This window comes from Gobius niger, assembly GCF_951799975.1.
Source record: "Gobius niger genome assembly, chromosome: 16".
NCBI classification, from domain to species: Eukaryota; Metazoa; Chordata; class Actinopteri; order Gobiiformes; family Gobiidae; genus Gobius; species Gobius niger.
The window spans coordinates 31,250,688-31,266,877 of NC_136867.1; the positions used below are offsets into that span (position 1 = coordinate 31,250,688).

Sequence of the window (16,190 nt, forward strand, 5' to 3'; positions counted from 1 at the left end):
CCACTTTAGCATAGGGACCTCTGGTGCTAACTATCATAGCCACTTTAGCATAGGGACCTCTGATGCTAACTATCATAGCCACTTTAGCATAGGGACCTCTGATGCTAACTATCATAGCCACTTTAGCATAGGGACCTCTGGTGCTAACTATCATAGCCACTTTAGCATAGGGACCTCTGGTGCTAACTAACCGGTGATTAGGAGCTATGTGCCGTCCCATAAGCCACTGCGCCTCACTCCACCAATAACTTTAAAGAAGAAGTAAAACAGCTGTTGGTGATGTCACTTCCCTTTCCCCTGTTTAAGGACGGACGGATTGTGCAAATGCAGCTGAAGCTCTAGTTCCCACAGTCATGAAGGTTAAGGAGTTAGTTACTGGTGTTAGAGCTTAGAGGCTGTGATGTGATGGTTTCGGACGCAGCAAGTGACTTTGGTTTTTCTCTCTCTCCTCTTGTGCGCCCTCTGCTGGCGATCGTGTTCGTCATTAACCGTGTCCTGTCTCCGCAGAAGGACGTGGCTCCTCCCTCCGACGCCGCGGCGCCCAAACTGAAGCTGCCGCTGATGGTTCTGCCCCCGCGCTCCGAGCCCATGGTGCTGCTGCATCACTGCCTGCCCCCGGACTCGGACACAGACTCCGCCTCGGAGAGCGACAGCGAGCGCGAGGACGACGGGCAGGAGGACGACGGGCAGGAGGACGACGGGCCGGAGGACGACGCCGGGGAGAAAGGAGACGCCAACGAAGGGGAGAAAGGAGACGCCAACAGGGACGCCGGCAAGGAGGCGACAGAAGCCGAGGGGCAGACGGAAGAGACACAAGAGGACACGAAGGAGGAGGTAAACGACGAGAAAGACGACAGGACGGAGGAGGAGCCGGATAAAAACAACAGCGCCAAATCTCCTCTTCGACACGCCAACGTGCGCAGCACCAGGAGCCCGCAGAAGGAGGTCCACGCCAGGAGCCCGCAGAAGGAGGTCCACGCCAGGAGCCCGCAGAAGGACCTTAGCACCAGGAGCCCGCAGAAGGACCTCAGCGTCAGTGCCAGGAGCCCGCAGAAGGAGCTCGGCGTCCGGTAGGGCTGTCACAATAATCACCATTGTTATCAATCAGTAGTTATTAAAGGGGGGGTATTATGCACAATGGACTTTTTCCAGCTTTCCATCCTGTTATTCTGTCACTCCCTCATTAAAAACATGCCTGAAGTGTTGCCTTGGCACATTCACGTATTTCTGAGTAATCTGTAAAAACTCTGATGGCGGCCATTTTAGGGATAGGTTTGCCTGAGTCCTCCTAGGAACGCCCCCACCTCCTGGAGACGCCTCCGAGCTTTGGTCACCAGCCGAGTAACCAACCACTGCTCCTCAGCAGAACCCCCTCCCCACTGATGCCACAGACAGCGTGTGGAGGGGGCGTGTCTAAAGGCTCAGAGGTTCTTAAAGAGACAGAGGCCGATTTCAAGACATTCACTACAGCCATTTTGAGAGAGACATTTTATACAAGGCAGTTATTCTAATTTACTGCATTTACAGACCAACAGAAGGTTTGTCATCATTGTAGTGTGATATAGACTGGTGCTATGGGACTGACAAAAGCAGAACACCCCGTCTTTAAGTGTTAATTACAGTTAACTAATGAAGTATTCCAGATGAATTAAGTGTTGACTCATAAATAAGGTGTAGTCATTACAAAGTGTTTCCTTATTGTATTCTATGATTTTTGTAGGGGATATTTTAAGATTAAGTCCTATTGTTTATCGTGATATTTTCCTGCCTCAATATATCGTCATTCATCATATCGTTCACTGTTTATGTTTCCACTGCTGTGGGGTTTTGGTGGAGAGTCCTCTTGCCTTTGTCATTCGGTAAAGTTGTGCAATTACACCATTTTTCGATGAGACTAATGTTGCGTTCCAGGCAACAGGTAACAGGTATTTTTCACACTTGAAAGTTCCCAGTTTCGACTTCAGAGCGTTCCAGGGGATTGAAGTCGTATGTAAACAAAACGGCTAATGCTACAACCGTTAGCTCAGACGATGCTAGCGTTATATTAATGTTTCTTCAAACCAGATCTAATCACAAACATGCGACATAACGCAAAAGCAACGTTCACTTCACTGATGATGTGGTTTTGCTACAGTTTTAACGTTGGCGCCGCTGCTCCACTGGGGGGCGCCACTAATGTCTTCATCTCGATACGAACTCGTAGCAGTCTTCAGGTTTCTGAGTTTAGAAGTTGTAATTACCAGTTCGAGCGGCATTTTTCCAAGTGGGAAGTGGTAAATTTACCAGTTATCAGTTGCATGGAACGCACCATAAAAGGGTTTCATTGACTTTTTTGATTGGACCGAATTTTCTGCCAAATTTCGTAAAACAAAGATTGACGTCAAGTTAAACATTTCACCTGGACGGTTGGTGTTCTCCTCTTCAAAGTCCCAGACGGAAGGTTGGGGGGTGATGCTCAAAGTGAAAGGTGTTGTAGATCTTACAGTCACCAGGCAAAACTCTGCAAACTCTCATTTAAGAGTTTATTATTCACTAAAGTTTAAAAAATGTATAGTTTCGATCCCTTCCACTAAAATCCGGTGAAATTACATAATGTATCGGACTAATTCAAACCTTGTTATCCCGACAGGCCAAGCATCCGGTCCCCACAGAAGGACCTTGGAGCCAGGAGTCCACAGAAGGACCTCGGAGCCAGGAGTCCACAGAAGGACCTCGGAGCCAGGAGTCCACAGAAGGACCTTGGAGCCAGGAGTCCACAGAAGGACCTCGGAGCCAGGAGTCCACAGAAGGACCTTGGAGCCAGGAGTCCACAGAAGGACCTTGGAGCCAGGAGTCCGCAGAAGGACCTCAGTGCCAGGAGTCCACAGAAGGACCTTGGAGCCAGGAGTCCGCAGAAGGACCTCAGTGCCAGGAGTCCACAGAAGGACCTTGGAGCCAGGAGCCCGCAGAAGGACCTACTTGCCAGGAGTCCACAGAAGGACCTTGGAGCCGGGATCCCGCAGAAGGACCTTGGAGCCAGGAGTCCGCAGAAGGACCTACTTGCCAGGAGTCCGCAGAAGGACCTCGGAGCCGGGAACCCGCAGAAGGACGTCAGCATCCGGTCCCCGCAGAAGGACCTACGTGCCAGGAGTCCACAGAAGGACATCCACGCCAGGAGCCCGCAGAAAGACCTACGTGCCAGGAGCCCGCAGAAGGACCTCGGTGCCAGGAGTCCACAGAAGGACATCCACGCCAGGAGCCCGCAGAAAGACCTACGTGCCAGGAGCCCGCAGAAGGACCTCGGTGCCAGGAGTCCACAGAAAGACCTTGGAGCCAGGAGTCCACAGAAGGACGTCAGCGTCCGGTCCCCACAGAAGGACGTCAGCGTCCGGTCCCCACAGAAGGACGTCAGCGCCCGGTCCCCGCCACGAGACAAACTCCTGAGCGAAAAGAGACCAGCGGATTCCGAGGTCGTGAACTCCCCGCGGCGTCTCGACAAAACCCCACAGGAAACGAGTCCAAAACCAGAAGAAAACCCGCTCCCAAACGCTCCCGATGCAGAGACGAGCCAAACAGAGACAACTCCCACCAAACCGGATACGAACACCGCGGGAAAGTCACCGAATCCAAACACTGTTGAACCGGAGACCTCCCCAAACCGCGAGGAGAGCGAGGAGAGCGAGGCGAGCGAGGAGCCGAGCCCGGCGGAGGAGAGCGCAGAAGGAAACACGCCTCCGCTCAAACGGAAGGCGCCAGAGCAGAAAACGCCAGACAAGAAGCTCAAGACGGACACGGAGGAGGAGGAGCTTAAACCTGCGGAGGAGGAGTCGGGGGAGAGGTGCGAGGAGGCGGAGTCTGTTCCGGAGATGGGTGTGGACGCTCTGGTGTGTCACGAGGTGGACCTGGACGAGCCGGACGAGCGCGAGAAGGTCAGCGCCTCAGAGCAGCTGCTGCTCATGAGGGAGTCGCACCTGCTCCGAGCCCCGCCCCTTCAGGAGGCGCACCGTGGCGAGCCAAGGGAGGCGCCACGAGGAGGACAGCGACACGAGGACAACGCCGCCAACGGGGACAGAGGTAACAGCGAGTTTACTCCTGAGGGTTATTGGTCTTTTAATGTTTTATTATATTATTATTATATTCAATTATTTATATAGAATTTCATTTTTATTATTTTATTCTACCATATTTTATTATATTTTATAATTGAATATTGAAAAAATTAAAATAATGAAATATATATGAATAAAGTATAATATTTAGATTGTATTAATATATTTTATTGTCAAGTTTCATTAATTTCATATTTCATTAATATATTTCATTGATATTATATTTCATTGATATACACTTAATTTCATATTTCATTAATTTCACATTTCATTTTCACATTTCATTAATTTCAGATTTTATTGATATTGTATTTCATTATATTTCCTATATCATATTTCATTATTTTCATATTTCATTATTTTCATATTTCATTATTTTCATATTTCATTATTTTCACATTTCATTAATTTCATTAATTTCACATTTCATCATTTTCATATTTCATTATTTTCACATTTCATTCATTTCACATTTCATTATTTTCACTTTTCATTATTTTCACATTTCATTATTTTCACATTTCATTAATTTCATATTTCATTAATTTCACATTTCATTAATTTCACATTTCATTAATTTCACATTTCATTAATTTCACATTTCATTCATTTCATTTCATTAATTTCACATTTCATTATTTTCACATTTCATTATTTTCACATTTCAATAATTTCACCTTTCATTAATTTCATTTCATTCATTTCATTCATTTCATTCATTTCATTCATTTCATTCATTTCATTCATTTCATTCATTTCTCATTTCATTCATTTCTCATTTCATTCATTTCATTCATTTCATTCATTTCATTCATTTCATTTCATTAATTTCTCATTTCATTAATTTCACATTTCATTAATTTCATTTCATTAATTTCACATTTCATTAATTTCATTAATTTCACATTTCATTCATTTCATTCATTTCATTCATTTCATTCATTTCACATTTCATTAATTTCATTTCATTAATTTCACATTTCATTAATTTCACATTTCATTCATTTCATTAATTTCACATTTCATTAATTTCTCATTTCATTAATTTCTCATTTCATGAATTTCACATTTCATTAATTTCACATTTCATTAATTTCACATTTCATTAATTTCACATTTCATTAATTTCTCATTTCATTAATTTCACATTTCATTATTTTCACATTTCAATAATTTCACCTTTCATTCATTTCATTTCATTTCATTCATTTCTCATTTCATTAATTTCAGATTTCATTAATTTCATTTCATTCATTTCATTTCATTAATTTCTCATTTCATTAATTTCACATTTCATTAATTTCTTTTCATTAATTTCTCATTTCATTAATTTCACATTTCATTAATTTCACATTTCATTCATTTCATTCATTTCATTCATTTCATTCATTTCACATTTCATTTCATTAATTTCACATTTCATTAATTTCACATTTCATTCATTTCATTAATTTCACATTTCATTAATTTCTCATTTCATTAATTTCACATTTCATTAATTTCACATTTCATTAATTTCACATTTCATTAATGTCATTTCATTAATTTCACATTTCATTCATTTCACATTTCATTCATTTCACATTTCATTAATTTCACATTTCATTAATTTCACATTTCATTAATTTCATTTCATTAATTTCACATTTCATTAATTTCACATTTCATTAATTTCACATTTCATTAATTTCACATTTCATTAATTTCATTCATTTCACATTTCATTCATTTCATTCATTTCATTCATTTCATTCATTTCACATTTCATTCATTTCACATTTCATTCATTTCACATTTCATTCATTTCACATTTCATTAATTTCACATTTCATTAATTTCACATTTCATTAATTTCACATTTCATTAATTTCATTATTTTCACATTTTATTAATTTCACATTTCATTAATTTCACATTTCATTCATTTCATTTCATTCATTTCTCATTTCATTAATTTCACATTTCATTAATTTCATTAATTTCACATTTCATTAATTTCACATTTCATTAATTTCACATTTCATTCATTTCACATTTCATTAATTTCATTTCATTAATTTCACATTTCATTAATTTCACATTTCATTAATTTCATTAATTTCATTAATTTCACATTTCATTAATTTCATTAATTTCACATTTCATTAATTTCATTTCATTAATTTCACATTTCATTAATTTCACATTTCATTAATTTCACATTTCATTAATTTCACATTTCATTAATTTCATTAATTTCACATTTCATTAATTTCATTTCATTAATTTCACATTTCATTATTTTCACATTTCATTAATTTCACATTTCATTAATTTCACATTTCATTAATTTCACATTTCATTAATTTCATTAATTTCACATTTCATTAATTTCAATAATTTCACATTTCATTAATTTCATTTCATTAATTTCACATTTCATTAATTTCATTAATTTCACATTTCATTAATTTCATTAATTTCACATTTCATTAATTTCATTTCATTAATTTCATTTCATTAATTTCATTAATTTCACATTTCATTAATTTCATTAATTTCACATTTCATTAATTTCATTTCATTAATTTCACATTTCATTAATTTCATTAATTTCACATTTCATTAATTTCTCATTTCATTTATTTCACATTTCATTAATTTCATTTCATTAATTTCTCATTTCATTAATTTCACATTTCATTAATTTCACATTTCATTAATTTCACATTTCATTAATTTCACATTTCATTTATTTCACATTTCATTTATTTCACATTTCATTAATTTCACATTTCATTAATTTCACATTTCATTAATTTCACATTTCATTAATTTCACATTTCATTTATTTCACATTTCATTTATTTCACATTTCATTAATTTCACATTTCATTAATTTCACATTTCATTAATTTCACATTTCATTAATTTCACATTTCATTAATTTCACATTTCATTAATTTCATTAATTTCACATTTCATTAATTTCATTAATTTCACATTTCATTAATTTCACATTTCATTAATTTCATTTCATTAATTTCACATTTCATTAATTTCACATTTCATTAATTTCACATTTCATTAATTTCACATTTCATTAATTTCATTTCATTAATTTCACATTTCATTAATTTCACATTTCATTAATTTCACATTTCATTAATTTCACATTTCATTAATTTCATTTCATTAATTTCACATTTCATTAATTTCACATTTCATTAATTTCACATTTCATTAATTTCACATTTCATTAATTTCATTAATTTCACATTTCATTAATTTCATTAATTTCACATTTCATTAATTTCATTTCATTAATTTCACATTTCATTAATTTCATTAATTTCACATTTCATTAATTTCATTAATTTCACATTTCATTAATTTCATTTCATTAATTTCACATTTCATTAATTTCATTAATTTCACATTTCATTAATTTCATTAATTTCACATTTCATTAATTTCATTTCATTAATTTCACATTTCATTAATTTCATTAATTTCACATTTCATTAATTTCTCATTTCATTAATTTCACATTTCATTAATTTCATTTCATTAATTTCTCATTTCATTAATTTCACATTTCATTAATTTCACATTTCATTAATTTCTCATTTCATTTATTTCACATTTCATTAATTTCATTTCATTAATTTCTCATTTCATTTATTTCACATTTCATTTATTTCACATTTCATTTATTTCACATTTCATTAATTTCACATTTCATTAATTTCACATTTCATTAATTTCACATTTCATTTATTTCACATTTCATTAATTTCACATTTCATTAATTTCACATTTCATTAATTTCATTAATTTCATTAATTTCACATTTCATTAATTTCACATTTCATTCATTTCATTATTTTCACATTTCATTAATTTCACATTTCATTAATTTCATTAATTTCATTAATTTCATTAATTTCACATTTCATTCATTTCACATTTCATTAATTTCATTAATTTCACATTTCATTAATTTCATTTCATTAATTTCACATTTCATTAATTTCATTAATTTCATTAATTTCACATTTCATTAATTTCACATTTCATTAATTTCATTTCATTAATTTCACATTTCATTAATTTCATTAATTTCACATTTCATTCATTTCACATTTCATTCATTTCACATTTCATTAATTTCACATTTCATTAATTTCATTAATTTCACATTTCATTAATTTCATTAATTTCATTAATTTCATTAATTTCATTAATTTCATTAATTTCACATTTCATTAATTTCACATTTCATTAATTTAATATTTTATAAAATATAGACATGATACATTATACTTTACAAACAGACATACTACCTCATGATGAATATTCAGGATATTTTATTTCAATGGCACTTGCACTGAGCCCTCTCTGCCGCCCCCTGCAGGTCAGAAGCGAGTGCTGGAGGGGCCCCACAGTCCCACGGTGAAGAAGCACAAACGGCCGAGCCACAAACGCCTCACGCCGAACAAACCCGACAAGAACGGAGCCGGTGAGTCCCGGAGACCGTCACGTGTGTGCGTGTGTGTATGTGCGTGTGCGTGTGCGTGTACAGTCACATGTTCAAATGAGACGACACAAAGACAAAAGCACAACAACAAGGCAACGTGACTAAACAGTTTCTTTTGTAGGTTTTCTTACTCGAATGACGTCACAAACCCCAAAAATCAACTTCATGTTTAAATCTAATGTATTTTTGCCCGAGTTTACTTTAACCTGTTAGTTTGTTTATTTAATTGTGTTTATTTGTTTGTTTATTTCAGGCCACAGCAGCGACAGCGAAGACCAGAGCCACAAACACTGCCTCTCCCCGACCAGCAGGGGGCACAAGTGGACGCTGCACATCGGTAACACTTTGTCCTAGAATCTGCTCGTTTAAAGAGACGGTTTCAGCTCCGACCTCTGTGTGACCTCTGTGTGACCCCTGTGTGACCCCTGTCCGACCTCTGTCCGACCTCTGTGTGACCTCTGTGTGACCCCTGTGTGACCCCTGTCTGACCTCTGTGTGACCTCTGTGTGACCCCTGTGTGACCCCTGTCTGACCCCTGTGTGACCTCTGTGTGACGGTTAGTGCTAGATCGTCTGCTCCGGAGGGACGTCTGCTGTGAGTTTGTATAGATCTATGAGTTGGTTTGTCTAAAAATACAAATAATCCTAATCCTTAAAGTTAACCCCTTAACTCCCACCTGAACCGAGCACATTTTCTCCAGTTTGGCTTTACCCCAATCCAAAAGCTTCTGGAAAAAAGGTGAGAAAATAGCAACAAAACAATGATGGAAATGTGACAAAAAAGTGAGAAAAATGTATGAAAAAGTGGCAAAAATGTCACAAAAATGTCACAAGAAATTGAAAAAAAATTTATAAAAAATTGACAAAAAAATGTCAAAAATGTGACAAAAAATTGATTAAAAAATGACAAAAAAGTGACAAAAAAGTGATTAAAAAATGACAAAAATGTGACAAAAAAGTGACACAAATGTGATAAAAAAGTGACAAAAAAATGACAAAAATGTGATAAAAAAGTGACAAAAAAATGACAAAAATGTGACAAAAAATTTATTAAAAAATGACAAAAAAGTGACAAAAATGTGACAAAAAAGTGACACAAATGTGATAAAAGAATGACAAAAAAATGACAAAAATGTGACAAAAAATTGATTAAAAATGGACGGAAAAAACGACAAAAATGAGTTGAATACCCAACAAAAAAATGTTGAATGAAAAAAAATGTGATGCCGTGAGGAAAAAGATCCTCTCGGTTCAGGCGGGAGTTCAGAGGTTAAACCATTTCCCTGGCCCTAACCTTCATTTGTGTCATGATATCTGATGTTTTCACAGCAGACTGTCCCTCCGGAGCAGAACATCTAGCACTAACCCTGTGTGACCCCTGTCCGACCCCTGTCCGACCCCTGTGTGACCCCTGTGTGACCCCTGTCCGACCTCTGTGTGACCTCTGTCCGACCTCTGTCCGCAGACGACCTGGAGAAGATGTCTTCCTCTGAGCGGATCTCGTTCCTCCAGGACAAACTGCAGGAGATCAGGAAGTATTACCTGAGTCTGAAGTCAGAGGTGGCCTCCATCGACCGGCGACGGAAACGCCTCAAGAAGAAGGAGCGAGAAGGTCAGGCTCCACATCTGCAACATCTGCAACATCTGCACTTCAGTAGAAACATCTGCACTTCAGTAGAAACATCTGCACTTCAGTAGAAACATCTGCACTTCAGTAGAAACATCTGCACTTCAGTAGAAACATCTGCACAGTGTCAGGTCTTCATTGAGATCCAGCTTTTTTTATCTCAACACTGGGCTCTGAGTATCGGCCGATATTAACCGATACCAGAGACTTTCTTACACGTGTCTGAATCAGTGAATGTTCCGTCAGATCAATAAAGTCTGACGTTAATTATACATTTATTAATAAACTTATAAATAAACATTGAACAAACTTTTGTCTCTAATTATCCTCAGGTTTATGACTTTGTTACTTTAATCCTCAGAGTCATAAACCTGAGGATTAAAGTAACAGAGTCATAAACCTGAGGATTAAAGTAACAGAGTCATAAACCTGAGGATTAAAGTAACAAAGTCATAAACCTGAGGATTAAAGTAACAGAGTCATAAACCTGAGGATTAAAGTAACAGAGTCATAAACCTGAGGATTAAAGTAACAGAGTCATAAACCTGAGGATTAAAGTAACAGAGTCATAAACCTGAGGATTAAAGTAACAGAGTCATAAACCTGAGGATTAAAGTAACAGAGTCATAAACCTGAGGATTAAAGTAACAGAGTCATAAACCTGAGGATTAAAGTAACAGAGTCATAAACCTGAGGATTAAAGTAACAAAGTCATAAACCTGTTACTTTAATATAAACAAGGGCGTAACTTCCTGAAGGGCTGCTGTGGACATGCCCCCACCGATATTTTGAACCCATTTTCTACATTTGCGGACGCCATTCGAAGCCGCCGCCCCCACATGTCGGTCGAGTGACTGGATAGAGGCTCTGATTGGTTGTGACGTTTGATGCCGTACGTAACTACGTGACATAACGAGCGTGTCAATCAAATCCAAAAACAACGGCACCGGCGGAATAGGAGGGTAGCTACTTTCTATTTTCGAAAAATCGATCTTTCGTTAGAAAATGCCATCGAAAAAAAACAAGAAATCTGTGACTATTTCCTCCAACAACATCATGTGAGTCTCAGTTTTGTCAGACTGACTTCAGTTCAAAATGACAATGTTCTGAGACTCCTTTCTATTTTAAGTCTAAGGATTATTTGATGTTAAAAATTACTTATTTGTTAAATGAAACTGAAACAGATTTATTTACTGAAGGTACTTATTGTTCTGTAATGAATCTAGTGTTTTTATGTTTGTGAGCACTCTTGAAATGAGGTACAGTCAGGCAGCGATCTTAACTACTGAGATAATAGGGTTAGGCTACATTTAAATGTGCTGTGTTGGTTTAGTGTTGTGTTTTCCAGAGCAGACACACTTGAAATTAACACATGTCATTTGCAGGCAAAATCCACACAGTGTTGGCTTTATTTGTAGCATAGAAAGAAGAAGAAACAAAAACATTGGGTGGAGGTCGGGTTGACCGTGTTCAAAGTTGATGGACATGCTGTGACGTTGAGGAGGGAAAGGTGAAGTTACTCCCTTCAATATAAACATAGTCACCTGATCTTTACAGACGTGTTTTTCAGTTTTTCTTTAACATTATTTATAAAGTAATAAACTTTGTCCGACACCGAGAGGAAACATTAAAGCTAAAACTTAAAAACAAACATAAAGGCAGCAGCAAAACCGTCATTTTAGATCGAGAGACAAAAGAGCGTGAAGCAAACATTATTTTTTAATTATAATTAGTCCCTCATTACAGACATGACAGGGAAAGGAAATAGTGCTCCGGAAGCTCTAATTTTGGGTGGGGTCCGCGAGAGAGAATAATAAATTATGGCTCAGTGGCGCCCCCTCAAGCAGGCAGTTTACATTGAGTCAATGACGGCCCGGTCGCAAAAAAAATCATGGTACAAAAGTGACATTGGCCAGGGACATAGACCACGTCAGGACACATGATATTATGACCCCGCCCTAAATGCTACAGGAAGTCGGCCATCTTGGCCCGAACCTCAAACCTTCAAAATCGTACCTCTTGAACTTCTGGCCCCTGATCCCCGAGTTTTCGATGGAAAGCCTCCAATTTTGGCCAACGTGTCCCAAACCCATGTGGCTTTCAAAATCATCAGCTACATTTTGTTCCATTATTGGGCGTGGTCATGACAAGGCCGCAACTGAGAGGCCATTTTCAGCAAATTTCAAAGCCTCATATCTTTCACAGACTTGGCCAGATTGGAAAGGACCCAATCCGGCGCATGAGCACATTCCCCACCTGGACCTAATGCTGTGCACACGCAGCCGCTGTCGCCAAAAATGCCTTTAAAGCAGCACTAAGTAACGTGTTTACCTTAATAAACCCTCCCCGTCGTCCCTGTGGGGGTGATACAAGTGTTTATGGGATGATTGGAGGGTCTTTCATCGCCCCCTGGTGTCTCTGGACAGAAAACCATGTTTGCAACTTGTCTGCCACCGGTCCGGAGAAAGCAATACACACTAATGGAATCACGAAGAAGAAGCTAACATGCTAACGGGCAAAGCTAACTGCGGGCTAACGTCACTTTAAACAGTATTTACAGCCAAGTTTGAGTGAAAAAAAATATTTCTATTGTATAATTGGATGCACAGTAACCCTCTGTCCCTTCACCTTTCCTGTCAGTGTAGTGTTTACTCTCCAAGACAATTAATAAGTTAAAAAATCGTAACTGGCTACGACACCTGCAGTTGCGCTTATGGCCTTTAGGGGGAAGAGTTACTTAGTACTGCTTGTAAGTGGCTTGTAAGTGGCCCGCCCATCCTCCATGGAAATAGCCAGAGTTCTTTGCCTGGCAGCATGTTGGACTCAGTAAGAGTTTCTCCTGAAATTCGTCAATTTTCCAAATTTCCCCCTTTCTAAACAAAAGCCACAGTTTTAGACTCGTACAGACTTATACTAACCCTCTGTCACCGAAATAAGTTTTAATTTGGACGTTTTTTGCTGCAAATTCAGCTTTTTCTGGACTGTACAACCACAGGAAGTTCAGTCCGGCTGTTTCCTGTCCGCCTCTGTGTGTGTCCCTCGTGCTTTATGGGTCGCACCACAACATTGTTTCACATATCGAGGGAGAACCTTCTCAGCAAACCTTTGGACGTCCCGGGGATTCACTCTATTCACTCTTCTCTATTAAAGCACTGATAAAGAAGTTGCGCAGCTGCTTTAACGTTGTTTCTCTCCTCAGTGTCGAACACGGCGTCGGCCTCGTCGTCGTCGGACGCCGCCATGAGCCCCTCCTCCTCCTCTCCGTCTCAGAGCTCATTGGCCGTGGAGGTCAGGTGATGCCAGGCCCCGCCCCTCTCCGCCTCTGCTTCAGGAAGTCCCGCCCCCGTCCCTTTCTCCCGCTGAAACTTTTCCTCCAAGCGTCGCCTGGAGGAACCACACGCTCCACGAACGAGCCGTGTTACTCTGAAAGGACCGGCTCTGACTCTGAAAGGACCGGCTCGTTTCCTGGTCTGACTCTGAAAGGACCGGCTCTTACTCTGAAAGGACCGGCTCTTACTCTGAAAGGACCGGCTCTTACTCTGAAAGGACCGGCTCGTCTTACTCTGAAAGGACCGGCTCGTTTCCTGCAGCGGCGGTTTGTTTTATACGGATCTAAAGAGCTTTTATTTTGGTAAAAAACCCTAAAAAAGAGGCGTCGCGGCAGGAAACGCCATTTAACAAAATAAAAGACTTTCCTCAAACAGAAACCCCGCGGGAAACGGTTCAGGCTTTTATTTTGAAAATGAAAATTCCAGAGATTTGAAAATAATGAAGTCGTTTTTTTTATGAATTTTTAGATTTTAGAAAAACCCTTAATTTTCCTTTTTTTTTTTTTTTTTTTTTTTACCATGAATTCATTTAGTTTTGTTTTTTTTTTACCTGTGAATCTTTATTTATTGACTTTTCCAAACGTCGCTGTTACAGGAGAAAGAAAAAGGTTGAGACGTTTCTGTTTGAGGAAAAGGCCGGTGGTTTCCTGAGGCGAGCGGCGCCCCCTGCAGTTTGTACAGAGCTACAGAACCATGTGACTCTCTGTAAAGAATGATTTATAATATTTTTAAAAGTTTGTACTCGTTTTATCAAATGAACTGTCCTTGTTTTTTATGTGACTTTTCTGTAAATAAATAAAGCCATGTTCAGGAACAAAACGACCGGGGCCTCGTTTATGAAACTCCGCCCCCCCCTCAGGACACGCCCCCATTACTCCATATAAGGACATATAAAGTCACTTATGAATGAGATTTACCTGAACATGAGGCGATAATGGCGGCTCTGCTTTATGACCGCGACACTGGGGTCCATTGCTGTAGTTCCTCCATGTCGCCACTAGGCCCCCATTGAAAAGCGTCGGAGTTTAGACACGTTAAAAACAACTTTAACGCCTGGTTTCAATGTTTCCAACACTGGACTGGGCTGATCTTCCTCCTGAGATACAGACTCTCTGGGATCGCCCATATATGGTCATGTTTGAAAACAGTTAAGGGGGAAAACACTTTGGAGAAAAATTTTAATTTTCTCTAATTATTCAAAAACTACTGTAACAAACCCTGAATCATGAATATAGTTTCTACTAAATAAAGAGACAAAGACATGAAGAAGAGCAAAGTGGGGGCAACGGTCGCTTTGGGCGTGAATGAAGAGCAGAGTCCAGGTGGTGAGAGAGAGAGGGGGTGTTCTGCTTTAAAGAGGGGGTGTTCTGCTTTAAAGAGGGGGTGTTCTGCTTTAAAGAGGGGGTGTTCTGCTTTAAAGAGGGGGTGTTCTGCTTTAAAGAGGGGGTGTTCTGCTTTAAAGAGGGGGTGTTCTGCTTTAAAGAGGGGGTGTTCTGCTTTAAAGAGGGGGTGTTCTGCTTTAAAGAGGGGGTGTTCTGCTTTTGTCAGTCCCATAGCACCAGTCTATATCTCACTACAATGATGACAAACCTTCTGTTGGTCTGTAAATGCAGTAAATTAGAATAACTGCCTTGTATAAAATGTCTCTCTCAAAATGGCTGTAGTGAATGTCTTGAAATAGGCCTCTGTCTCTTTAAGAACCTCTGAGCCTTTAGACACGCCCCCTCCACACGCTGTCTGTGGCATCAGTGGGGAGGGGGTTCTGCTGAGGAGCAGTGGTTGGTTACTCGGCTGGTGACCAAAGCTCGGAGGCGTCTCCAGGAGGTGGGGGCGTTCCTAGGAGGACTCAGGCAAACCTATCCCTAAAATGGCCGCCATCAGAGTTTTTACAGATTACTCAGAAATACGTGAATGTGCCAAGGCAACACTTCAGCCATGTTTTTAATGAGGGAGTGACAGAATAACATGATGGAAAGCTGGAAAAAGTCCAGTTTGCAGAATACCCCTCTTAAGTGAAAGCTCTTTCTTTGAGTTTACTTATTATTTTTTATGTCGTTTATTAAATCTCTCTGCAGGTGATGATGGGACCTTGACGTTTACATGCATGAGTTAAACCAGATTCAAACCTGAGAACGTTTGATTCATTCATTTCTCTTAAACTTTCAAAAAGCGAAAAGAAACAACGTGAAACGATGAATATAAATGTTTATTTCGACTCAAACATCCACCAATCAGAGCGTTTATTGGTCGACCAATCAGAACGCTCCGTGTAACAAACAGTTCAATTAAATTAAACTAACCTCTTCCTTAAACTCCATCGATCACTTCCGGTTTATAAAAATCACTCTGTGGCTGGGGGGCGTGGCCTGAGGGGCGTGGCCTGAGGGGGCGTGGTAATGTACATTTAACTCAGAAAAAACAACCAATCAATAAATAAACATCTGTATCATTATTTCAGATCTATTTTCTTGACGTGGACGATTTAGTTTAGACACAAGTTTCTCAAATCAAGGTCAAATTTACTGATTTTAAGAAAATGTGACATTTGTAAAAACTGAACCAAAAACAGGTGAATAAATGAGTTCAGTTTGGTTTTATTTAGTCCCATTTTGGAAAAACAAACCTGAA

The 16,190-nt window shown here is 38.7% G+C and overlaps 1 protein-coding gene across 1 annotated transcript in view; it reads left to right on the top strand.

The window, feature by feature from the left end:
- psma3 (proteasome 20S subunit alpha 3) overlaps positions 1-13,616 on the top strand; it is a 36,472-nt gene extending 22,856 nt beyond the window's left edge. Inside the window, exons 17-23 of the mRNA XM_079573696.1 lie at positions 508-701; positions 2,630-3,100; positions 3,155-4,053; positions 8,485-8,589; positions 8,861-8,944; positions 10,072-10,218; positions 13,433-13,616. Of these exons, the coding sequence (XP_079429822.1) occupies positions 508-701; positions 2,630-3,100; positions 3,155-4,053; positions 8,485-8,589; positions 8,861-8,944; positions 10,072-10,218; positions 13,433-13,530 (1,998 nt within the window). The 3' untranslated portion in view covers positions 13,531-13,616. The remainder of the gene's footprint in view (positions 1-507; positions 702-2,629; positions 3,101-3,154; positions 4,054-8,484; positions 8,590-8,860; positions 8,945-10,071; positions 10,219-13,432) is intronic.
- The last annotated feature ends 2,574 nt before the right edge of the window (positions 13,617-16,190 follow it).